The sequence below is a fragment of the Nymphaea colorata genome, chromosome 1 (assembly GCF_008831285.2).
Source record: "Nymphaea colorata isolate Beijing-Zhang1983 chromosome 1, ASM883128v2, whole genome shotgun sequence".
In the NCBI taxonomy this organism is placed as follows: domain Eukaryota; kingdom Viridiplantae; phylum Streptophyta; class Magnoliopsida; order Nymphaeales; family Nymphaeaceae; genus Nymphaea; species Nymphaea colorata.
The window spans coordinates 38,805,143-38,830,602 of NC_045138.2; the positions used below are offsets into that span (position 1 = coordinate 38,805,143).

The window sequence follows — 25,460 nt, forward strand, 5'->3', positions numbered from 1 at the left end:
AAAGAATTAGTCCAATCAAAAGTTCAGCAACAAGAAGGGATACTTTTACCAGAGAGAATTCTTTACCAAAAAGAGACCCAATGATTTACAAGTCATATTTGAAGAACTTCTATACCAATATCAAGAACCCAACTTATGGATGTACGAAACAAGGAACGACCAGATAATATAGTTTCTATCCTTAAAAACCAAAGAAGGAAGCAAAGAAGAAATTCTAAGGTGGTTAGAAACTCTAATTATGCCGGATAGACCACCACAGACGAGAGCTATCAAAGGACCATTAATGAGAACCAGAAATCTGAAAAAATATTGCCAGTTCTTCCAGAAATACCCAGAACACCAATGCATAGAATGTGCAAATGGTAAAGAATTGTGTGAAGTAAGTTTCTAAGGAAAATGTTTCAGTCAATACTTCAATCACTACCATGAATATGAAAAAGCTGTGATTGATTGGAGCAAAAGAAGCTAGAGACTAAAGAAAAGTTGAAATGCTAATGGCAGACAGAATAAAGTAGAAAGATGGTTTGATGTCTATATATATATTTGAAACCATTAATATTTTATATTTTAATATCTCAAAACCCTTAGTAATGTGCTAAGGGTTTTTGAAGGTGCCATCGATGACACATAAACAGGTTTTAAGGGTGTTATCAACAAAGCATGAAGAGTTTTTAAGGAAGCTATCAACAATGCACCAAAAGTTTTAAGTAAGTTGATTGATAATGTGTGCCTAAGATGTATATATACTTATTTTGTAGTGACTCTAACCATTTAATGATTAAATGAGCTGATTGCTAATGTGTGCCTAAGAAGATGTATATATACTTATTTTGTAGTGACTCTAACCATTTAATGAGGACAGTTGATTTAATAAGTTGATTTAATATGATGGACGGTTAAGATAAAAAAAAATACAAAATACCAAAAGATGAGGTTTATAAATATAATTCTATTCAACTTAACCCATCACAAGTTAAATAACCAATAGTCGACCCATTGCCTAACCTTAGTTTCAAGTCATTGCTCTTGTATAAATGATTGATATCAGTTGGTAGGCCAATTTACAACTAAATTCATTAGTTTTGTACAGATAACTATACTCGGACAAACACCTCAATCGTGATTAGTTTAAATATTTAGCATGTTCAGTTGCTTTCTGTAAAATTTTCCTTCCTACTCGGTTTGACAAAAATATTTCATGCAATCCTCAGTACTGTTGCTTTGGCGCTCCAGAAGCGATCTACCGATTTCTTGATCCAGAAGGCCGCCATTGCCACCGGTATTACCGCTTTCCGTTGGTGGTCTTCTCGCTTTCTCCGACGACGTCCCCATTCCGTCCGAGTCGTTAACCATGGCTTTCCGGGCACTGCTTCGGCCCCGAGGGCTTGCACTGGGGTGCCGTAGACTCACCTCTTCCGGAGCTCTTTTCGGAAATTGGGATCATAGGCGTCCATTCTCGGGGGAATCCTCGTCGGACGCTTCCGCCAAACCTCCGAGGCCCACCCAAAAGCGAATCGTTTCTTCCTTGAAGGACTCGGAAATATCCAAGTTCGCAGCCATCGCAGAGACCTGGTAAGACAGCGATTCCTTCTTCTTCTTCTCCTTGTCCTCGTGGTGGGATTGTTCCACGCGAGTTTGGGAACCTTTCGTGAGCTTTCCATTTCTTTTGGCTGATCACATTCAATGTCGTGCTGTTTTCGTTATGTGGCTGTTGCCGATTTATGTTTTTGAATATTTTTTTTCGATGATTTTGTGATTGGTTTCTCATAATGTGGCATGGAAATTCGATATCAGACAATAGGCAGAAAATGGTAAGGCAGCAATTTATCATCGTAAGCTTCGTAAACCTATTGGTTCGCATCCCCATTTTCTGGGACATATGAATCGCGGAGGAACTTGTGGCTTCTGAGAAAGGCGGTTCCTGGTCCCTCCTGGTGTCACCTTTGATATTAACGCAATCATTCTAGAACAGCTCTTTATTTCCCATTTCCTAGTAAAATTTCTCCCTAGTTGCAGCTCCATAGACGAAGACCACTTGTTCTGCATATTCCATATATTATGGATTATTTATGTAACCATTTGTTTTTCTATGCATACAGTTTCAAGTAAGAAAATTTCCATTTTATAAGGATAGAAAATTGCTGATGGAGTATAAGTGGGAAATGTTTTAGTTCATTACTCTTTTTTATTGATAAACAGGTGGGATCTTGAAGGGCCATTTAAGCCATTGCATGCTTTGAATCCAACGAGGATGTCCTTCATTCGTTCGGTCCTCTGTCGACATTTCAGGTTGTTGTTTAAGCCTTATCTTGAAGTGTTACTTGCTCAGAAAGAAAGAAAAATTGTATCAGTTATTTTTGTTGTTACTTTACAATTGGAAGATGAACAGAAGTGCTTTTCCATGCGCGCGTGCACTATGAACACAGACCATCCCCAGTTTGATACTTTCAAGTTTCAAGTTACAAAGGGAAGAGGATATACCTTTTTATCTTCGATTGAAGTATTAATGAATTTTCCCCAATGTTGGCCATTAGGAGGCATGATTCGTGAGTGGGAGTTTGGAGTTTTCCCCTTCTTATGTAACACTTGTTCGAGCATACATATACCAGTTTTCTATGAACTCTTTTTTTATGCACTTTGTTCCTTTTCTGTGAATGATTATAATTTATCATCTATATAGGAAAGATCCATGCAACGCTAGACCTTTAGAGGGATTGCAAATTCTGGATGTTGGTTGTGGAGGTGGTATTGTTTCTGAGGTAGGCTTCCTTGTTTCACCCTTCAGAATTTTCCTTGAATTGTGTGGTTTCATGGGGCATTGCATAACATGGAAGAAAAACATTTTAAAAGATCGCTTCTGAAAGCTCCACTTTGATAGGCTGTTTTTGCATGGTTTGATTACGGTTTACTGCTGTTGTCTAGTAAGGTTTGCCAGGAAAGACCCTGAATTAGTGATCACGTGAATCGTGATACAACAACTTCAATGAACTATCCTACATACTACTTTTAGCATATTTGACAGGAACTAGTTTCCAGTTAATTGTGTCCAGTATGTGGTAAAGATTTTCTTATTAGGTCTATATGTGATAAGAACCTGAAAGCACTTGCATTTTTGTTTTGGGTTCTGTTTCTAATCAAGCTATATAATTCTGCCATATGATTTGTTGTCTAAAATCTTCCTTCACTTACAACTTATAAGAACGCTGGATATAAGCTTTACGATGCTGTAATTGGTTAGAAAGTGAAACACACAATAAAAGAGAATAAAACAAAAATAAGGCAAACCCAGTGCTTGCACACTTGGACATCTATGATTGTATGGACTATGGAGCTACTTTAACAAGTTCTAGTCTTCAAGTATCACTATACCCTTACTACATGTTAGAAATTGCGTTTGTGGTATATGTATGTCAATGGAACAACTGAAAGACCAAGACCTCTTCCTGATCTCATTTCATACTGAACTGAAGATGATTAAACTCCATTAAAGGTTTGCACAAGGCTCAAGCTCTGTTCCTTTAGTTCATTTGCCATGCAGAGAAAACCTTTATCTTCTATTTTGCTCGGGTCTCTACAAATATTCAGATAATCTGATTAAGAAGCATGAAATAGCTTTTAGGATGTCAGTTGAATGCGTTTAGGAACAGATATCCAATCAATCCGTACCTGTTTATTCACGTTTGATAGTAATTTTTTTATCAGATTTTGCTATTGAGTAATAATTTTTTCATTAAGTTGATAGTAGGATCGAATTTTGCTATTGGGTGATCAGGTCTAGTGTCAAATTCAGTTTAATTGAAAGTCTGGTAGGATGCTGAAAGATATGTATTTCAGAAGCTAACATGCTTAGGTTCCAGTATGTTATTGTCACTTGACATGTGGTTCCGGATCTCACATCTTAATGGATATGCATAGGAAATATGAGCATACAAAAAGTGTTAATATTTTTTGTGTCTTTTTGGGCATAGGACATATCAGTATTCTTTCCACAACATCCGTATGTCCTGTCATTGGGCATGCCTCAGTATGAAATTGTTTTTGCTGAGAACAAAACAGAACTGTGTAGAATAATAGTATAGACATGCTTTCTTTTCATATTTCATATTATATTATATTATATATATATATATATATATATATTTGGGTTTCTTTTTGGCTGGAGTGTCCTCTCTATGCAGCAAGCTGATGGTAAACTTTTGCAGATAGTTGTGCTGTCGTCACAAAATAATATGGACTCAGCAGTCCCACACTCATGGCAGGCAACTTTGGAGTTGAAGGCAGAGTTAAATTAGGTAGGAACAAATTAGAGAAGAAAACAGACATAGGTTCAGAGTAACCAGATTCAACAGACATCTGATCAGTCCAATGGTTTGATGATTTAATCTAATATGGCAGATCAAATGGATCTTATGTCGTCAGAAATCTGTAGGAAAAGAGGAAAAACTGATGGGGGACTATACTAAAGTGCAGAATATTGGCAAACGACAGAAGTTAGGGCCTTAAAAGGGTGCACTGAGTTAGGGAAGAACGACGGAAATTGATGGGGGATGAATCAGACGAGAGGGAAGATGGAAGTGCAGGACAGAAGAAAATTCAGAAAGAGAGGGAAGTCCCTTGGGACACACATTTTGGAAATACTGCATTCCCACGATCAGTCAAAATGCACCAATACCATATTAGGGTTTTCCAAGATCTGTTCTACAGAAAGGAAGAGAGGGCAAAGGAATTCAGCCACAGAAATGCACGTCCAACAATAGGGATGGCGGTAGAAACTATGTATTAATATTAGGTCTTTGCCCCAGTTTGTGACATACCCTTACACTAATTGGGTATAAACAACAAGACACAAAACGTGTACAAACAGCACGAACATAAACAAAACTGGATCTGAATCAAGATCCAAATAATGTACAATACTATCCACAACTATTAATAGAAACATCCATCCTTTATTATTTTACCATATGTCACATGTCATAATTATCTGGCTAACTATATTTTCTGAGATCTTATGAGACAGTTTCTGAAGAAAGTTCAGATAGTTTTAGTGCTAGAAACGGAAAGCTGGAATAGAGATAAATATAGAACTATTCTTCAGTTTAATCTAATTTTCTTTAAAATCTAATCTCCATTTGTCATGTATTTTTTCTTTAACAATTTAAGACAGAGAAATAGTTTAATATTATGGTAGTTATGTGAACAGAAGATGAACTTCCTGCAGTTATAGTCTGTTACATATATTGCTGTTGCCTTTAAGTTTAGTGAGAAGTAGATAAGTAGATAACATGGTAGTTTCACCACCAACCAGCTGTATGCATATGCTAATGTATCCCTTTGAGATAGCTGTTCTCACTGGTGCATCAATTTTTTAATTCTCAAACAGCCATTGGCTCGGATGGGAGCAACAGTTACAGGGATTGATGCAGTGGAGAAGAATATCAAAATAGCAAGCTTTCATTCGGTATGCTGACTTCTCTGTCTGCAAGCTTATTAGGCTTGATGGTCTGATTGATTGGATAAGATATGTTGTTCTCCATGTACAAGCTTATTAGGCTTGATGATATGATGCATTGGATAACGTATGGTGTTTCTCTGGTGATATGCTTGACCCAGTAAGGTAGCAGCATCCTTGACATTGATACAATATTGATTTTGTCCGTTCGTGTTGTTTACCAAAATGACAGAGTTATGTATCAACTCATTCATCTGTTTCATGTACTTTTTGAACTCCCTTAATGCTGTGAAAATGGCATACAAACTAACAATTGTAGGAGGACATATCTTTGTGTTTCATCGTCATGTAAATGTAGGATAGAGGAAGACGTGTAAGAAATCCCTCTTCTGCATTAAGTTTTGGCTCTTCTTTCTGTAATGATAGTTTCTGACATCCTATTTCCATCGCTTTTCACAATTGGCTTAAAAATTGCAACATCTGTATTTCTATCTTACTTAGCCATAAGAACTAGCAAGTACTGATGCCTTCACACAGTCCCGACACAGACTAATTTGCATTATTACATTGAAAATCTAGCCAATGATATTGGTGCAATCGGGATGCTTTCAAAACCTAACAAATATTCTTTAGGTTAACCTTCCTATCAGAAGCTTAAGTTTGTAGATTCCGAGTTATTACCATTCATGTTCTTATGTACTTACCTTGCTACTTGAACAGGAATTGGACCCAGTTACTGCATCAATCGAGTACTGTTGTTCGACAGCAGGTGCTCTCTCATCTTTGTTCCTTTTCTATTAATTTTTTTATTTATCCAGTTAACTGCTCAGGTATGTGCATTTGATCTATGCTACAGCATTTTTTTTCTTTTGTTACTACGAACATTATTCCTCACATTGATTACTACGAACATTATTGCTCACATTGAAAATATGCATTTGTCAAGTTACAAGCCCTCAAAACAAGCTGGTCCTACTTGTTAACATGAGATTCAAGTCAAGTCTATCAATTCTGGATTCATGAAGCTGTGTCCCTCTGAAACTGTTTCCCATTCAAGTGCCTTTATCAAGTGAAGTTTTTTTGTTATTTGCTTTCCTGCGTGATTTTGTGGCCATCAGACTTGATGCCAAGTTACTTATCCTAGGTTGTCTTAAGAGGATAGTTTTTGAGCTTGTGGTGGCTAATAGTCATATATATGTGGACAGAGCAACTGGTTGAGAATCAAAGGAAATTTGATGCAGTGGTTGCACTTGAGGTAAACTGGCAATCTCTACTACTGTACATTTTGGCAATGGACTTTGCATGCTTGTATAACGAGTTAATTGGTATCCTTAATTTCTTATTATGCAATGATATGCTTCATCTCAAGCAAGCATTTGTTCTGGATGTCCTTATTCTATACACATCAAAAACTGTCTCTTCAGCCACATGTTGTCGTGTGCATCACCGGCCCACTTTTTATTCTGTGGTTAAGCTTCTGAAAGTTAGGGATAAGATTGATGTAACAAGCCAGAACCAAAAGAATAACAAAATATCCAAGATGAAGAGCAAGATGAGATTGAGAGAAAAACAGTAAAGAAATTCAATAATCAGGTTGGATTTGTGTGGGTAACAGAATTTTGTTTAATAAATTTGTTGCATTTCTTCTGAGGAGAAGTTAACTTCTGTTGCTTTGGGTCAAAGAAATAATGACCATGACGTGGAAGCACCACATAAGAGGAAGACTAAGACAGAATAGAGGAAAGCAAGTTGGAAATGATAAGAGTCAATATTAAGTGTCTAGTACATTTTTTATGTTATCCAAACTCCAAAGCTGAGATTCTCTAATCCATGCAACATCCAGATTGAATTAATAACACTCCAGACTCTCCAGCTTCTTATATGGTCCCAGTAGTGCATCCTTGAGAATTCTTTTACTATGTTTCATTTTGATGAACCTCACGCTATGACTACCACTATTTGGTAATCCGTACACTTTCTTTCATAGTTTCATTCTTTTTTTTTTCCATCTGACTTGCAACTAGATCGTGCCTCAGCAATTTGTTTCTGGGGAATCTATATCCTGACATACCATGACATTTTCGATACCTTTTGAAGAAAATACACACGTTCTCAAAATATATAGGAACACTATCCTTTGTTCAGGACACTGGACATTGGCCGTCCAATTCTAATCCCTTTCTTTTAAGATAAAGTTAACAGCTGGGCAGGCTATTGATATAAGCTGCAAAGGTGTATGGAATTATGGTGTTGATGAATCTTATTTGGTTGGCTGTCTTGGGCTTGTCTTTTGTGGGGCAAGACTGCAAGTGCATGACATCGTATGCTTAAAAGGTTGCAGTTCATACCTTTAAAAAATAATATTTCTTGCGCCCCCACATGGATATTCATTTCAACAATAAATTGACTATCTGCAGAGTTAGCAGTTGGCAATAAATAAATGAACTTATGGATTATCTGCATGTTGGTAAATATGAGTGAAGCTTTACACCAAAGTAGAATATCAGATGAAAAATAAACAAGAGAAACAAGCTCTTAGTAAGTTTACTAACCTTTTTCCAGGTGATAGAACATGTTGCCGATCCAGCAGAATTTTGCAATTCATTGGCAAATCTGACTTTAACCAATGGAGCAATGGTGGTATCAACAATCAACCGCTCAATGAGAGCATATGCAACAGCTATTGTTGCAGCAGAATACATCCTCCACTGGGTACTGCTTTATAACACAAAATTTGGAACATATTTTCTTTAGTTTTATTCAGTAAATGTTTTAAGAGCTTTGATATTTGCATGTCTTATTTGGCCTATGCACAATGTCCATGAAGGTTATGCTCCTTATGCCTTTCTCCACATAATTGACTCACCAGTTCTCAATACAGATCTTTGTTTTTAGAGTGTCTGCTGTCAATGGCTTTTGTAAGACAGGGTATTTTCAAGCTTCTTCATCTGTTCATCATGCCATTATGACTAGAAGAAGATTTGCAACCATGCTTTGACAACTAACAAGAAATCATTCCTCCACTCCTTTTAGCATGAATTTTTGCAACATATATCATCTACTGAATTACGTTAACATGAAATTTTACTGGATCGTATGTTAAGTGGCATCTTCTTGTCAATAGGCTTTCTTAGTTATGAATCCTATGATCATGTCGGATAAGATCGCAATTCTTTGGAGAAGTATCTGATATTTAATATATTATTGTTGGATGATAATTTGGTAACCTTTGGCTGGTTTGCACCCAGCTTCAAGTGACTAGTTTATGGTGAGTAATTGAATAATGCTAAATATCCAGCCTTAGCAACTTGGGCAAACGTTCAGAATTTGGAAGCTAGGTGTTTTGTTTTACAGCAAATAGGGGAGAAAGTGTACCATCCTTCTGGAATGGAACTTTCATGCTGGAGAAAAGGCCCAGACTAAACGAGGGTATACGGATGGATATATATGCATAGTGACTCATACATAGAGAGAGAGATTACCAATTAGAGCCAATAAAGTGTTGGTTGTGACAATCATTACCAGCATTCATGCAAAGAATTTGCGATACTTTGATTACCAAATTCATATAATATTGCTGTGTTTGGCTTGTCTTAGGGAACGTAATTATTACTGTCAAGATGAGCTTGACTGTATAGTGCTTTCAAGTATCCACTTTGTTTCAGAAGCTTGCAAACCTATCCATTTGGAAAGAGAAAAATTGTGCTTCAATGTGCTATTTGTGTTGAAATTCGTTTTGAGCATGATGTATATTCTCCTCCTACAATACCCAAGTTTGTAACTCTGTAAGTTAGAAACTTTCAGGCTTGCAGGGGCTTCAGAAATCCCATGCATGACCATCTCTAAAGCCTTCTCATTCAGAATGAGCATGCATGACTGGAAAATCTGGGCCCTGTGCAAAGCTACGTAACCTGACCATGTTCCATTTGGGCTTTTTTCTCATATCCCTTTGGAAAACACCTCAATCATCCATTTCCTTGTCAAATTGGTGTTTCGTACTGTTAGCCTCCCGCTAACACAGCAGGTTACAAGAGTAAGGCACCCTGCTAAAACACCTAAACACACCCACGCTGCCCTAATCCCTGATTAGGGTTCTGCGTCACCGGAGTGCCCAACGTTCAATACTTGCGATAAGCTTCAACCCAGGCCCCTTTGACCTATTTATAAGCATGTTTGGGTCAGCCTTAATGGGACCCAATCTATATCCCATATCTGGTTACTCACACGTTGTCACTAAGAACAATGCGTGAACATTATGATCTGTAACCTCTTTAAGGAGCTAGGAGTTTGTAAATTTTAAGCCAGATCTCATTTGTCAAGGACCATGATAAACTTTCCTTGCCCTACATAATTAAAAAATTTGCACGTGTATGTCCCCGATTATCTACACATTTGACAGTATGACAGTTGATAACCTAATCCATGTACATGTTGCATGTCCCGGTTGGCAAATGTGACCTATAGCCTAGAGGAACATGGATGTTTTACATTGAAACAAATGAATGACAGGACAATGGCTCCATGATTCTGTTATAATGTTCGTGGTAAAATGTTGTGGTAGCCTTCACCTCTTTTTATGTTTACATAGTTCTGTGAGAACATAAAAAATCGCAGGAGCTGATTTCCCTCAATATATGATTATAAACATATTATCATCCTCCATTTCCATTGGTTGATGATTCTCTTATTTTGCACATATTTGGAAATATGACAAGCTAATCTGTTTGTGACCGTGCAGCTTCCAAAAGGCACACATCAGTGGACAAGTTTTCTCACTCCTGAAGAACTAGTTTTGCTCTTTCAACGTGCTTCACTATCTGTAATTTTCCTTCTTCAACGTTTTTTATGTCGCTTTAGAAGAAATTATACTTGGTATCTATGTCACATGGACACACCTGGAAGGGTGCTGCATCTGTGTCATCACAGCTGAACGTAGGTGCAGGTGGCACACCAGACTAATATTTTGTATTTTTCCGTCTACTTTGGTATTTTTCGTTTAGTAATTTATATTTTATAAATACGAATAATAACTCTATGTGTTTATTTGTTTAAAATCTTATTGTTGCTATATTATATATATGGCCCTTGCACCCAAATTTTTTGAAATTGCTTTTAGATCATGCCTGCACCTGTTCCTGTACTTGCACTCATAGATTGGTATGCATGTTCTTGAAGCATGCTATGACACCATGAAGATGGCTGTCTCCATACTGGTACTTGTACATATTTCCGTTTCCTGTTGGTCTGTGGCCCTGCACCAAGATGTCCAACGTTGTAATGCTTTCTTGGCTTCAAATCAATTTGTTCTTTCTATTTTCAAGAAGAAACCATAATTGGTTTGAGCATCCCAGCGTTGGGCACATCTTGGATTCAGGTCTAAAAAAGAAATCTAGTTGGTCGGAGATTTACTTATTTTTTTTGTTCGTCTAGAAAGCGTCCATGATGTGTTTGTATTCTAATTTGCTGCACAAATTGCTTTTCAGGTAAAGGAAATGGCTGGGTTCACATATAACCCAATAACTGGTCAATGGGCTCTTTCTGATGACGTGAATGTAAATTTTATTGCATTTGCTACCAAGAACACTAGATGTAATGGGCCCTCATAGCTAATAAACTTTTCGTAGGCGTATTTTTTCTTGTTTCTACTTGTTTCATAGTTGATAAATCCATATTATACTTATAGCTTCTTTTGGGCAAAGTAGCTTGGAAAAGTGCAGCGTGCAAAAATATAGTGAAATTTTCAAATATAGCCGTATCCTGATATTGTTAAAGTAGATTGCATTCCTCCTATAGTTAACCAAAAAGACCCAAGAATTATCTTCCACCAGGTTTGCTGTTAAGCGGGTGGTAGACCTAGCATTGGCCCATGTAACACAAGAACACAAAATGATTGGTCTTCGTGAAGAAGATTTAGATATATATATTTTTTTTGATAAAGGAAAAGATGATAAGGAGCTGCTAGTGAAGACCTGAAGAAAATCAAAGCCCAATAGCCACAGGAAATAAACTTAGCCTATTTCGAAGGTATTCTAGTCATCTCAATCAATGTTATAGAATCGGCCTCGATCAGTCGATTCAAATCGAAATGGTGGCAAATCGATTCAATTCTACAGCTGATTCCATTGAGTCACATGTTTAAGTTTTCACTATCTTTTCAATGTAATGTAATTTTTTTACTTTTAACTATTTTCTGTACGCTTATCTATTTTTTCAAAAAATAACTTTTTAATATTGTTATCAGCTTAACAAATTTCACCTGCGTCACTGAATTGGTCGTGATCAGCAGCCTTGCCAATTTTGATTCACAAACCTATTTGTATAACGATGATCTCAACCGTCAACTGACTTGAGTTGCGAGTCTCAATAAGCTAAACTAGTTTGAACTAGTGGAAGAAAAACTTCAATGCATTTTTAACAACATTTACACCTAAATTGAGTATCAAAAAGACTGTAGGTGACAATTTGAAAATGTCTCCAAATATTAAAATTACTAAAGGCAGGAATTCGGAAATTACTATCAAACTGCTAAATTTGTACGAGAGACGCCTCATCTCAAGCGCTTTAACCTAAAACATTAAATATGTGCATGCTTTTATCATTTCTTCAAAAGCCACTTGTTTAAAGCTCGAAATTAGTATTAAAGGCAATAAGATATAAAATTGGTAAAAGCGGCCTTCTGTATTTTGTTGATAGCGTGACACGGACAGGTTCCAATTCCATGCCCGGTGGAGGAGAGTATTTTGGTCATTTTCATCTCCGAGCCAACACGAGAACTCATGTTCCACCTTTTCATTGGAGGGCATTTTTGTTTTTACACCAGGCTCTTATTTTTGGATTCCATTTTTGCCCTTACAGGGAATCTTCGTCATTTCACCACGAATGGCATTTTCATCATTTCCAGACCCTAGCATACTGTAACATGTTATCAGTGACTAACATATAACCTGTTCTATAACACACTTTGGAATTAAAATTTTAAATTTACCGCTTACATTTTTTATTTTTGTCGCTAATAACATGTTGCGCTGCTTCAAAAGGGCGAACGCTCTGTGCACATAAGCGTGGAGACAGAAAGAGAGATCAACCAAGATGTACTGCCGATAATTTTGGCATGCATGACAGATTTATGAGCGCTTTTCAGTTTTACGCAATTTCCAATGTAAGGTTGCTGAGAGCCAGCTCCCAACCTTTATTACTTGTTTTCCAATAAAGCAGTTAACTCAATTTCACCCTGTTTGCAGACAAAAACAGAACCACTTGGCTAAATATAAAGGGGGTAGAAAAGAACAAAGAAAAAGAATACCGTCTGCGGAAAAGCGCAGGGCTAATAAGAAGAATAATGAAAATGACAAATTCGCGTGCTATAGTTATCTCCATGAGCAGCCAAGAAATAAAATCCAATGAAATGACAAATTTTGCATTATGGTTATTCCTATCTGAAGCCAATAAAATTTACATATGAACAAGGGAGAACCCTGACGAGCACAAAGAATGCGAAACAATCCAAACATGAGAAGATTATCTCAAAGAATAGCAAACTTTAACCTCAGTAGTTCAGTAACGAGTACTTTACACGCAGCACAATCTTCCCCTTGTCAACTCCAAGTTTAGCTCCAGTGACCAACCAATGCCCCGGCACATCTTGTGGCCCCTTGGTCATTTCCGTTAGGTCCACAATTTTGTTGAACTTACCAGCTTGTAAGCTTGCAGCCTCAGGCTTTTTGTCTTCAACCTTCCTCGTAAGATCTGTTGAGGAGGTTGATGAAGATGAAGAAGCATCGACAAGTCTCTGACAAGCAGTTCTAGGATTATGGTCCCAGACAGACCTTCTTATTGTACACCCTGGAACTCTTGAGAACAACAATTTCAGGAACAGGACACTCTTGGCTCCAAAATCCCAAACACCAAGTTGAGCACCGGTGACAATATGAACACCAGATAAGTCACCAATGCAGGACTCCGTGTGCTCAATTGGGGCGGTGCTAACATGAGAGAAGTTCTTCCATTTCACAGGCTCAAACCACCTGCTGTCCTGCTCTTCGGGGCCCTGCCACTTGGGCGCTCCAATAGCCACATGAGTGTCCCAGTGAGGTTGTAAAATTTTTGGCAAGGATGCCAAATGTTGCAAATGAATTGACAGCCGGTTCTGCTTGCTTCCTTCAAGGCAGAGCCTAAGCCCAGTCACTGGTTTACGCCCAACTGAGACCTGTAAAGTATCAGGCTCGATTCAGGATTTCAAATTGTTAATGTTATCATTGTCAAATGAAAAGCTCAATATAAAAGGACACTTCGTCAAATTGAGCATGCACCAGATCATCATGACTCCAGGAGACGTATGCAAGCTTCAGAGGTACAATAGTCCTGAAAATCCATTCAAAACCTCTACAATCTGTTCTATCGCGTTATGTGTAACACAGTAACCATCATATTAAAAAATTCCCGATGTTGAAAACTGCCAGCTGTGCTTTTCGGGAGACAAATTTGAAAGATCTTTCTGCTCACATATGGTTGCTAGGCTTTGCCTATGTTGCAGGGATACTCCATCCAGACTCGTTCTAAATTCCTTTACATTAAATTATTTTTAAAACTTCACAAAGACGGTTGGTTCCCTATATTTTCACTATCATCTATATGAAATAGGTCAGGCACTCAAAACGTACAGGTCATTCACTCAAAACATGGACATGACTAACTAAACGGCCTTTTTCTTTTTTGTTGATGGGGTTTTTGGGGTGGGTATATACAGTTATTCACGACATCACATGCTTGAACTGTTGGATGGCATTTGAGAAGTTTGACCAAACACCCAAGATTCATAAATACTTCATAAACACCACTGTCTATTAACCATTCTGTTGACATTCTTGTACATAAATTTTTCATGTGTTTATGCAAAAAAATAATTATCAGAATATGTCAACAAATACCAGGAAAAAGTTTGATACCTGCTCGGAACTAACAAAAAGTTTTGCACCCATCAGGCTGAACTGCAAAGATGGACAAACAGGTTCTTTTCTTGGTCCAGGAAGTGCATTTTGAATTGGCGCCCATACACGTGGGATTTGAAATTCCAGAAAGTACTGCAGCTCCTCTATGGGTGGTTTGTCTGCATATATCATGGAAAACGCCTTACAGCCATTCCAGGAGAAAGAAAAAGGCACTATTTGCATAACTGTAGAACACAAACAATGTGGAGCAATATCCAGCATCAACCTCGTAACCTGGACTCATGAAAAATGAGTTCACAGCTTCAAAAAACAAAAGTTCAAAGGCCAGCTCGTTTAAGGAACTGCAATCATGAAGGATCATTCGGTACCATCTTTCAGCATTGTAGCACAGATGCACATTATCAAGGCCATGACGGCCCAAGATTTAAGCAGCCCCAGTTGGGGAATTTCATTCCTCAAAATGCATTGATCAGAAGTACTGTTACCTCTAACATTGGTCAAATGGGGGTAGATAGAATGGGAATACCACATCAGTGTCAAACGGTGTAATGTGTTTTTTGCATGGTGGTATGCACGTGAAGAGGGGTAGCAGCAAGCCGTTTGAGGAAAATGGCAGCTTGATTAAATGGAGAGCACATAGCAATATTTGGTCATTAGCAAGTAGGCTTTATTATTTTGTGACTTATTCTCAATCCCTCATGGGTATCTTATGGAGAGGTGAGCTTAAAAAACTTTTTGCACCTCTTGTCAATTCTAGTTCCTTCTCTAGCAACCTTACACAAGTATCAAGACATTTTCAACCACAAAGAACAATCTTAAAACATGTGATGTAGTGCCACAGATAAACTATTGATAACGGAAATTGTTATATACTGAACAGGTGCTTCCAAATGGTCAACATGCACAAGTGGAGTATTTTGATGAATAAGCAGTCAACTTATGTAAAAGTTCAGTTATTAACGACAAAATGCAAGAAACTGATATACAATTAGCATACATATTTCCAAATGTTCAATTGTGAATACATGGTAATGCTTTAACAATTATCTAATGAATGAGTAGCCAGCTTAGTCTACAAGAAAAAACTCAAGGTGGGCAGATTAGAAAGATTAATTTTAATCCCAGCAAATAGGTGGATTCATTTCCTATAATTGAGACTTCCATACAATCTCAAAGAAATTGCTTTCAATAGATGGTGGAGTGTGCATGGCCGAACTTGGAAAGGAAGGAAAGGAACTGTTGCTCCACTAGCATAAGGGATACAAAAAAGTGGTTCAGTGAGCAACCAATATCCACTCAAGCTATTCACCAAATAGTCATAACATAAAGAACATGGGCTATTGTTTCTTACACTCTAAATAAAGCTCAATAGCACGTTTAAGGTGCTTTGTTCCCGGTACTTCACCAAGCAGGGAGGAAATAGGCAAGAAGGTCATGTTGATGACATCAGGTGCAGAAGTTACAGTCGTTGCCCATTTCGTATGACTTTGAACAAGATCATCACCTCCTCTCCGCCTGAAAATGACTGTAACATCCTGCAGCCAATGTGTAGATTTGCTCAATCAAGTATTAACCATACTATGATGGAAAATGTTAGCTTATAATCACGACATAATTACCAATAAACATACATGCATTAACCTCTAGTTGTTAAGAGTGAAAAACGAATTAATCTAGTCGATCATTGAAGGCATATAATACAATAAAAGTAATAATGTACGTCACATACTTGACTACACAATGACCCACTTTTTTTTTATTTGGTAATACAGACTCATCAAGAAAGGTCAAAATCCAGACAGTTACCTCTTTGCCACTTGGGTTTAGAGCACCCAGAGGCTGAGGATGTACTTCTTGGCTATTGAAATTGAATTGATCTGCAACCTGTAAGCTTAATTAATTAATAGTAACCTCAAAAGGATACAGCTTTTTGGACCAAAACAGTCTGATTTGGACATGAAAGTAGAGAATATAACAGAAAATTAAAACAAATGCCACTGAACTAGCCTTGTCCTTGGATTTGAGTGGACCTGAGCTATGCTGACCCTCAAAGTCCGAAAACCTCTGTTCACCAATTTCTTTTATATAGTTGCTTATTTCAGGTGGTGACAGCAAAGAAGAATGATGCTGTTTGACATAGACCACATCTCTACCACCAATTGTGATAGATGTAATAACATGTGTACCAAAGCTCTCGATAAAACTGAAAAGAAGAAAATAATGTATTAGTTAGAAATGAAAAGAAAAGCAACAACAAATCTTTTGATTTATTTACTTACCTTGCCAAGGATGATGGTTCCCATGTCTGTGGAACAGCACGTCTAACATCTTCCCGCAAAACCAAATCAGTTTTCTCCAACTTTACATGAAAATGTGAAATGAATAAGCCGTCCATGGCAAGGGATTTTGTAGCAGCTGCATCTGCTTGCCAAGAACCAGTAAAGTTGAACATTGCATTGAAGCTACCAAGAGGATTACTGCCAGATATATCTGCCAGCTCGTTGAAATACTCTGCCATCTGAAAGCAAGAGAGGCTGAATCAAGATTAACAGTCATCACCAAATCTTGCATAAGATTTTCACCTTCCATCTAGTTTAACTAGAAATGTCCAAGCCCGAACAACACCAAAAGGAAAAACTCAGAAACACCTTGCATGTACAACTTCAAGAAAAGCACCAAATGTATGCAAAATACAAACAGTTTCAATTTTCATATTACAAAAAAAAAGAAAAAAAGAAAAAAGAGCTTTTTCTCATTTCTCAAAATGGGTTGGTTGCAGGGGACCTAGTTGCAGCCATGAGCCACAGCTTCATTCAACCGAGTTCTTGAGATGAAAAATAACCTAGCATAAAAAGCAACGAAGTAGAAAAAAACTGATAATTATAATAGTGATCCATACACTTCATAGCCATTTGAACCCTGCCTTGACAAGGAGCTGGTATTGTTCATGACAGCTTAGAATGGAAGAGGTTCAGTGAAATTGTATAACCTTCTCTCCACAATTTCTGTTCTTAATCTTCATCCGCAGCATGAGGTTGGCAAGTCATGGAGCAAACCAACAGAATCAGTCATGTGTTGAGAAAAATCTCACCTTCAATTTTGAAGCTTGCATCCTTTCGTTCCTAGAGGATAGTGCCCAAGAATAATCATGGAGGAGAAAAACACATGATGTTACGGTATATTTTAGTGCCAATCTCTCACTAAATCACTACTAATATACACATCAACATTAACTATGTTTAGTAACCTACATATGTTCTACTCTCAAAGCCTCCACAGTGATTTCTCACTTGAACACTTCTCAATTTGCCTCCTTCACACAGGCTTCCTTATGTTTAGTAACCTACATATGTTCTACTCTCAAAGCCTCCCCATTGATTTCTCACCTGAACACTTCTCACTTTGCCTCCTTCACACAGGCTTCCTTTTACTTTTTAGTACCTATCAGCATTGTCTCTCCTTTATCTTAGCACTCCTGTCCCATCCAAAACAAAAGCTTCTGATCCACCTAGGGTGTGCATGCTTGCTTGATCCCCTATGTCATTGCTTCTATGTTATATTTCAAAACATGAATGCTCGTCTCCTGGCTTTTTGCTCAACAAATCTGCCTTTTCTGCAATCTTAATTAGCCCTCCCATACCAGCCACCATGTTTCATGCACCCAGCGGTTCAATTCCTTGTCTGAAAATATCTTGCCCACTGATGAAGAAATTGAAACATTTTAAACTACATTTCCATCTTCTCTTGGGAGTAAGTGTAGTAAGAGCCCCGCCACTGTGGAAAAAACTGATTGTTATGCCAATGTTTTTACCAAGGCTATTGCAATTCTTTGAAGGTATAATTCACCCAGAAGATTTCAACATCTTCCATGCATTCAACAAGGTAGCATATTTTGCTTGCTTGGATATGGAGCTTTGCAAGGAAATATAGCTTTAACCCTACATCTTTCCTGACCAATTTACACCATCTGTCATAGTTGGTCGGTAACATCTCTGTCGTCTCATAAGACCAGTTAGTAGGCCTAACATATGCAAGCCTGAACTGGATGAAGCCAAAGCTGTCGCCTCAAAAATGCACTGTTCACAGAGAAATGGAACTCAGTGCAAAGCTTTCATGATTTCCTACCACCTCTTCTCTATAGAGCTTGCACATCTTCCTTGCCAAAATACTTTAGATCAAAATTAAGGACTTGGCCGTAGGTTCATGATTGTATGATATTCTCTTGCCCTCATAAATAGTTTTAGCTCAGATGACACAAAAACAAATAGATATTCAAACTGATGATTCATGATTCTAGATGAAGATATCTACTCATCTAACGTGTGGCACGGTCATGTAACATTCGTAGAGCAACATGAAATGTGAATTTCTTAATGCTATTGGTCACAATAAAACCCCATGACTTTGTGATGGATAGGATAACAAAACCCAACTCGTGTATACTCTAGTATATCTCAAAGGTCAACCAAGGCAAAAACAAAACCACTGCTATATTTGAAGGCATAACATTATTATAAAAAAAAAAAACATTCCACCAAAAGCAGGTAAAAAAGAGAGATTAGGTCCCAAGAGACGTGCCAGATTGTCGTTACTGATGTTTGAACAGTTCTTTTAGTATGTTGACAGATTTGTGTACCGCAGACACATTATCAAGAAGAATGATGCTACTTTTCATATGCCAGGCAAGTGGAGCAGTTGTATTGAAAAGGCAAATAAAATTTCTTGATGTCTTATTTAGTCTTTTATGCAACATCATCTCTTGACGTTATCGGCTATACATAAAATTTCACATGACTGTTGCTTGCTCAAAATTCGTTACATTTGAAAATTGAGATATGCCCGAAGAGGTAGAAAGAAATGCATAATGCATCCAATAAAGGAAACTGAGATCATGAACATCAAGTGATTTCTTTATAGATCATCGATGACAAAATTGAGAGTGACATATTGAACACTAATTCATGGCAGCTTCCTTTCCACCTTAACTTTGAAAGGCTTGCTAGCATCTTTGTAAAAGAAAAGCAAATCAGATTTGGTTCCCTCAATTTAAAATGTAATTCTGAGAACAGGCTTGTAAAATGGCGTACTCTGCATATTCCAGTGAAACCATATCCACTTCATCCCAGGTTAAGAAGCACGTGTTTAATTTATTTGCCTAGTTTTCTCTTCCTTTTTCCTTGTTGAAGAGAAAGACGTGTAACACTGCTTCCCAATCTGCATCCAATTGCATGAACACGCAATCTCCAGCATATTCAACATCGTGACTCGTTCTAGACATACATAGCGGTGGCATCCTTTCCCGAGCATACACTCGATTTGGTAAGACCAGCATGACAAAACAAATGGTTTATGCCAAAAATGCTATTTGCTCACAAGCTGTATTTTCACCTCCTACCGCCTTGTAAGTTGGAACAACAAGGATAGAAAAACGAGCTGCATATTATCTAGTTCTCCTGAAAGCGTTTATGCAGCGGAATCCACAATCCAGAAGACGATAAACAAGCTAAAAAAAAAAAGGAGTCCTACAACTTCGTCAAGGATAAACTAAAGTACAAATGAAAGTGTGATCCAACCCCAGCATACCAATCTGACTAGAAAACAAACACTGAAGGGGGAAGGGAAAAAAAAACTCCTTTATTGGCGAACTTGCACTTGTTAAAATAGTATCGATTATCAAAACCACCTAACTGATGATCTGCGTTTAAGACAAAGTTGGTCGCCCAAGAAGGACTGATCAGAAGAAAAAAAGATCAACTACCAACTAAGCGCGTGGAAGATCTCCAACGAAGGAGAAGAATGTAATGAGAAAACAAACCATGTGGATTCCGGGGGGAACCGAAAAATGGCCAATCAAGAGATGGAAACCAAGGAAACGGAGAAGAAAGATCTCCATACCTCATGGAAGGAATACACGCTAGTGCTCTGCCGCTTTGTGTCCCCACCGCAGAAGTCGATGTCGATGTCGATGGATACGTCGGGAACGACTAGGGAAGGGGAGAAGGAGAGATCCCGGGTGTGCTGCTCGTCGATGTGAACGAGGCGAGAGCCATGGACGCCCTTGCAGTAGAGGAGGCGTATGTCGGAGGTGACATCGAAGCCCCGACCGAGCGCCTGTATGGAGTTGACAACTGTGGTGTACGACGGCGGCTTCCCGTCCATGGCCTGAATGGATGGGACAACGGAGACCAGAAAGAAGAAGAAGAAGAAGAGTGCAGACCTCCGGGCCCGCACCAACTAAAACGATACCAAAGAAGCACGACTGATCAGCACAGGGAAGAGGAGTCCCCTGCCACCATCTCCACCGCCACCACCAGTCCACTTCCAGAAAGAGAGAGACAGAGGAGGCAGAGAAGGAGGGAGAAAGGAACAAGAGGCACTTTGACCGTCTCACAAACCGCGTTATCTTTTTCGGGAAACAGGGAGAGAGAGGTGTGTGTGTCTGTCTCTGTGTGTTTGGTCAATGCCTGCACACTACCTAACCGCCCCCCACTCTCTCTCTCTCTCTCTGGATGAGAAGCTGAGAATCCAAAACCATTAGATCTCTTCCTGTCCGATGAGGTAAAATGTATGAACGCTGATTTCGGGTCAAGTTTGAGTGGTTCTTGGGTCAGACAACGAGTTCACGAGTTTTTTATTTTGTAAAGATGACATCCAGAGTCCAACCCATTCATCTTTCTAATTTTCTTTCTCAATCTCCTGCCGTTTCTGAATTTTCCTTAACTTAATAAGCTTCAAAGTTTCATAAAAAAATTCTGACGTCAACATCAACTTGAAAGTGAAAAATATTGATATTTTTTAGGTCCCCTCTTCTTGAAGTTGAGAAATACTTCTTCCCCTGACCTGGAAGGGAGAAAAATGCAGGTATTTTATGTTGGTAGCTTGTCAAAGACAATATTATCATTCCATTGTATCAAGACGAACCGTTGCCTTACTTTTTCAGGAAGATCTCTTAAACTTGAAACCTAGGAAAGGTGTGTAGGGGCTTTCTTTCTGAGATAAAAGAGAAAAAATAGGCTCCTCAATGGAATTCGCCCTTTTTGATCTCTCCCAACAAGACCCACCTGCCATGTACCAGCCAGATTTTGTGAGTCAGCTGGGGACAAGTCAACCACATAAAGGTTTGCTTACATGCTCTTTTTGGTTATGTGTTCAACGAAGATTAGGTCAGGAATTGAAACATTGAAGAAGAAAAGCTTCTTGTTTGCTTTCAAACTCAGTTAAGAATGACAGTGTTGCACTTGGTTTAACATCCCCTATTTCTCTTTTATGGGCCATCATACTCTAAGCTTGAATTATCATGGTTTGTGTCCATATTAGGATCTAAAAGATATGAACATTTTTATAACTAAGACTATTTACATTGGGAAACTGGGAGTGCATCTTAGGATAAAAAAGGATCCGTAACATTTTACTGCTACTGTCACAAGGACGTAGTATACAGCTCTCTCAGAAGAAAATGGTAAAAGTTCTACGTTAATGTAACTTGTGTAATTTAGGCAGTTAAATAAAAGAAATCAAAATTGAAACTTGTCTTTGTTATTTTAATCAAATATTGAGCATGTTTCTGTAAAATTTTAACAAGTCCTATTAGTTCATAATTTGACGTCGAACTTGTTGATCCAAACTGTTCATCCTCGAAGGTGTTTTATTTATACGGTAACATCCGGATCCCGGGTTTTTCAACGGTTTGAATCCAACACTCCGGTTTGCATCCGACCCGTTTAAGCCCCTATCCCTTTATCCGGAACCAGGAGCCTCCTCACTCCTCTAGTAGGAGGAGGACGAGGAAGGAGGAGAAGAGACGGTGAATCCTGTTCTTGCTCTGTTGATCGGAGAGGTTTTGCAGCAAATAAGAGTAGAAGTAGGCAGTGAGTGGAAATCATGGCGGTGGTCGTCCCCTGGCGCGCCTCCTCTGCTTCATCTTCCTCCTCTTCAGGCCCGTTGTTGAGGCCATCACCTGCTGGCAGCACTCCTCTTGCATCTCCGTTCTTGGGCTCTTCCCACAGAAGGGTCTCATTGGTGCATTCCGTCAGGAAGGCTCCCTCCTTGACGGTCGCGAGACCGTTCCAGGTTCGGTGCCAAGAGGCCGTGATTCCCAAAGAACAGAGGTGGATGTTCGAGCCCTCCGAGATTGACGGCCCCGTGAGTCTCTATCTCCTTCGGACCTTCTCTCTTCTATGTTGGTGGTCGTTACTTTTTGTTACTTATTCACTTTTATGAGTTTGAGTTTCACCATTTCTTTCTGTTATTAGTTTTGCCGTCTCTTTTGTGCGAACGAAATTTTTCGTATTTTAGTTTTCTGAATATTTGTATATTTGTTTTCAGGATATTTGGAACAAAACGTGGTACCCAAAGGCCGCAGACCATGAAAATACAAAGAAAACATGGTACATAGTTGATGCAACTGACAAGATTTTGGGGAGATTGGCTTCGACCATTGCTATACATATTCGTGGAAAGAATTTGGCAACTTACACTCCAAGTGTGGACATGGGAGCGTACGTGATTGTGGTATGCACAAGAAATTTTTATCTTTCAGGATCTCACTACATGCAAATGTTGTTTATCAAAAGGAATTCGTCTTGAAGAACTTGTTGGTCCCGTCATGGGGGAAATCAACTTTAATATGTGTATTGCTCTTTGATCTTGCTAGGATCAGTCAGCAAATTTACTATTAGTACATTTCCCTGTTTTCTATTTTACTTCGTTGGACATACGCATGCGTACACATACTCAAAGAGGTGGTCTATCCCTTGAATTGTTGGTGAACATATATGAGGCCTCATATAGATTATAGACTATAGCGACAATATTTTTCAGAAGAGTCTACCTTATTTTGTTATGCATCCTGTTCATTTATGCTGTTATCGGGGTTCGTAGACAAGAAAGATGCAATGAGAACATTACCCAATTGACAAGGCAACAAAATAAACAAATGCCTCGAGGCATACAAAAACACACCATTAGTTTTCAAGAACTGATAGCCTTTGAATTTGTTTGCATAGGTCAATGCAGAAAAGATTGCCGTTTCAGGCAAAAAAAGGACTCAGAAACTTTACAGGAGACACTCAGGGAGGCCAGGTGGAATGAAGGTGGAAACTTTTGATCAACTACAGAAGAGAATTCCCGAAAGAATAATTGAACATGCTGTACGAGGCATGCTGCCCAAAGGAAGAGTAAGACAAACTGATCACTGGTTTTTCAATTTAAGTACTCTTCGTTTTAAAAGATTGGTAGCTCTTCTTAAGGAAGTGAATGCCTCACAATTTGATTTCCTTTAATTGAGACATATCTTGATTTTGAAATATGAAATCAAAATATCCCCTGAATTTTGATTGCATTCTTCCTGTGGGATTACTTTACATGCTAGGGATGTAAACAGTTCGAATCTTGAACCAATTGATTACATGAGATTTTGGAATCTTGGTATGGCCAAAATGATGAAACTTCAAAACCATGCTCCTACTTCCAACCATTTACTTAGCTGTACTTAATGCTCATGAGTCCTGAGAACATGGGCAACCAACAGAATAAACAGACTGATCAGAAAACAGGCTCAACTTCTTAAATAAGAATTCAACAACAAAGTAGAAATAATTTCCGGAGCAGCTCAACCAAAGGCAATGTTCTGCTTCTCAGCTTCTTTGATTAGTTAATTTGCTTAGTCAATCCCCATTTCTGTTTGGTTATTTGTCATATGTAACTAGAACTGTTGAAGATAAAAGGAACACACATATAATATTGTATTAAATCGATAGTTCTTCTGCCAATATCTTGGCAAACTTTGTCTATGGAAACTATATATATATTGTTGTTACTAATTAGAGTGCTGCACAGTTTTCATGAATTGGAGCCTGTAGCCTTCTTCTCAATAATACGACAATGAAAAGATCCTTCTCCAATTATCATACTGAAGTATATTCTAAGTTGCAAAAAAGATTCAGTATCTTACAGTTAGATTCATGGCCTAGTTTTCAGTTAAAGCAGAGATTTGAAGTAACTTGTACTAGCAAAGCTATATGGCCTCATTCTTGTGCTAATCTTCATTTATAATGAACAGCTGGGCAGAACTCTTTTTACACATCTAAAGGTTTACAAGGGTCCAGATCATCCACATCAAGCACAGATGCCAATTGACCTGCCTATAAGGGACAGAAGAGTACAAGTTGAGAAATAGAAACTTCCAAGTAGCAGATGCACAGCCTGGTGATTCTATTGATAGCTGTTCCAACTAGGGGTTTCTCAATGTATTTTCATCCTTTTGATTTTTTTTTCCCTAATGAAAAGCTTTTGTTAATGTTATGTGTCATCTTGAGAAGAATCCATTTTGTTCGGACACTTTTTGTGAAACTTGAGAAATGTTCTGTTGACTAATTAAACGCAAAATCTGTAAACATGTTGACCTAAAATATGGGGGTGCTCAAATTTGGTTGGTTCAAAATCAGGTTCCTGCGGATGCATTTCTGAACACTCGCTTTTGTTCAGCCTTTAGGATCACTACCCACTTCACATCATCCCTCTCTCTCATTGTGACTGACGGACTTTTGCCCACAGGTATAAATAAAACATAGGGATGATCTATATGATTAGACGTTATTGTGTGGTTAAATTGCATATGTGAAAGAGGCAATCCGGCTGCTGCATGAATTCTGTACCGCATCAGACATCCATTGAAAACCAAGTTATCCATACTTTGTAAGTTGCTTCATGAGGTTCCGTGAATGGGGTTGGATTATGGCTAACAACTGACTCGAAAGTACGTATTTTTTTTCGGCTGGAACTTCCCGCGTGTCATTATGTACTGCGGTGAAGCACGTCTGTGCTAGAGTTCTGTAGGATCTCACGTCTAATTGTCCGTTGTCCGTATGCACCAACAATAGATGTATGGTTGTTGATCTGCGCAAAGGGTCTGTGTGGGTGTGTGTGTGTGTGTGACACCTGCCCATCAACAAGGGCTTGACACTTCCAGGTTTTAATAATTTTTTGCTTGGACACGCTCCACCTATTCTATCGGAAACCTTCATCGCTGCATTTTTCTTCACTTGTGAGGAGCACAGCTT

The 25,460-nt window shown here is 38.4% G+C and overlaps 3 protein-coding genes across 3 annotated transcripts; 2 read left to right on the forward strand and 1 right to left on the reverse strand.

Moving 5' to 3' along the window:
* The first annotated feature begins 1,150 nt into the window (after window positions 1-1,150).
* Window positions 1,151-11,093, forward strand: LOC116247904 (ubiquinone biosynthesis O-methyltransferase, mitochondrial). The gene is made up of 9 exons (XM_031620389.2): window positions 1,151-1,572; window positions 2,200-2,289; window positions 2,681-2,759; window positions 5,384-5,461; window positions 6,173-6,221; window positions 6,658-6,707; window positions 8,015-8,164; window positions 10,191-10,271; window positions 10,936-11,093. The coding sequence occupies exons 1-9, from the start codon at window positions 1,352-1,354 to the stop codon at window positions 11,056-11,058; spliced, it is 921 nt and encodes a 306-aa protein (XP_031476249.1). The 5' UTR covers window positions 1,151-1,351; the 3' UTR covers window positions 11,059-11,093.
* Window positions 11,094-12,843: 1,750 nt separating this feature from the next.
* Window positions 12,844-20,926, reverse strand: LOC116265709 (MACPF domain-containing protein CAD1). Its single transcript, XM_031646523.2, has 7 exons — window positions 20,296-20,926; window positions 16,680-16,918; window positions 16,408-16,603; window positions 16,207-16,284; window positions 15,752-15,935; window positions 14,398-14,558; window positions 12,844-13,658 (listed from the first exon to the last, which is right to left on the reverse strand). Exons 1-7 carry the CDS (start codon window positions 20,557-20,559, stop codon window positions 12,999-13,001), a joined length of 1,782 nt encoding a protein of 593 aa, XP_031502383.1. The 5' UTR covers window positions 20,560-20,926; the 3' UTR covers window positions 12,844-12,998.
* Window positions 20,927-22,153: 1,227 nt separating this feature from the next.
* On the forward strand, window positions 22,154-24,794 carry LOC116260685 (50S ribosomal protein L13, chloroplastic). Its single transcript, XM_031639125.2, has 4 exons — window positions 22,154-22,542; window positions 22,726-22,911; window positions 23,406-23,576; window positions 24,461-24,794. Exons 1-4 carry the CDS (start codon window positions 22,282-22,284, stop codon window positions 24,575-24,577), a joined length of 735 nt encoding a protein of 244 aa, XP_031494985.1. The 5' UTR covers window positions 22,154-22,281; the 3' UTR covers window positions 24,578-24,794.
* The last annotated feature ends 666 nt before the right edge of the window (window positions 24,795-25,460 follow it).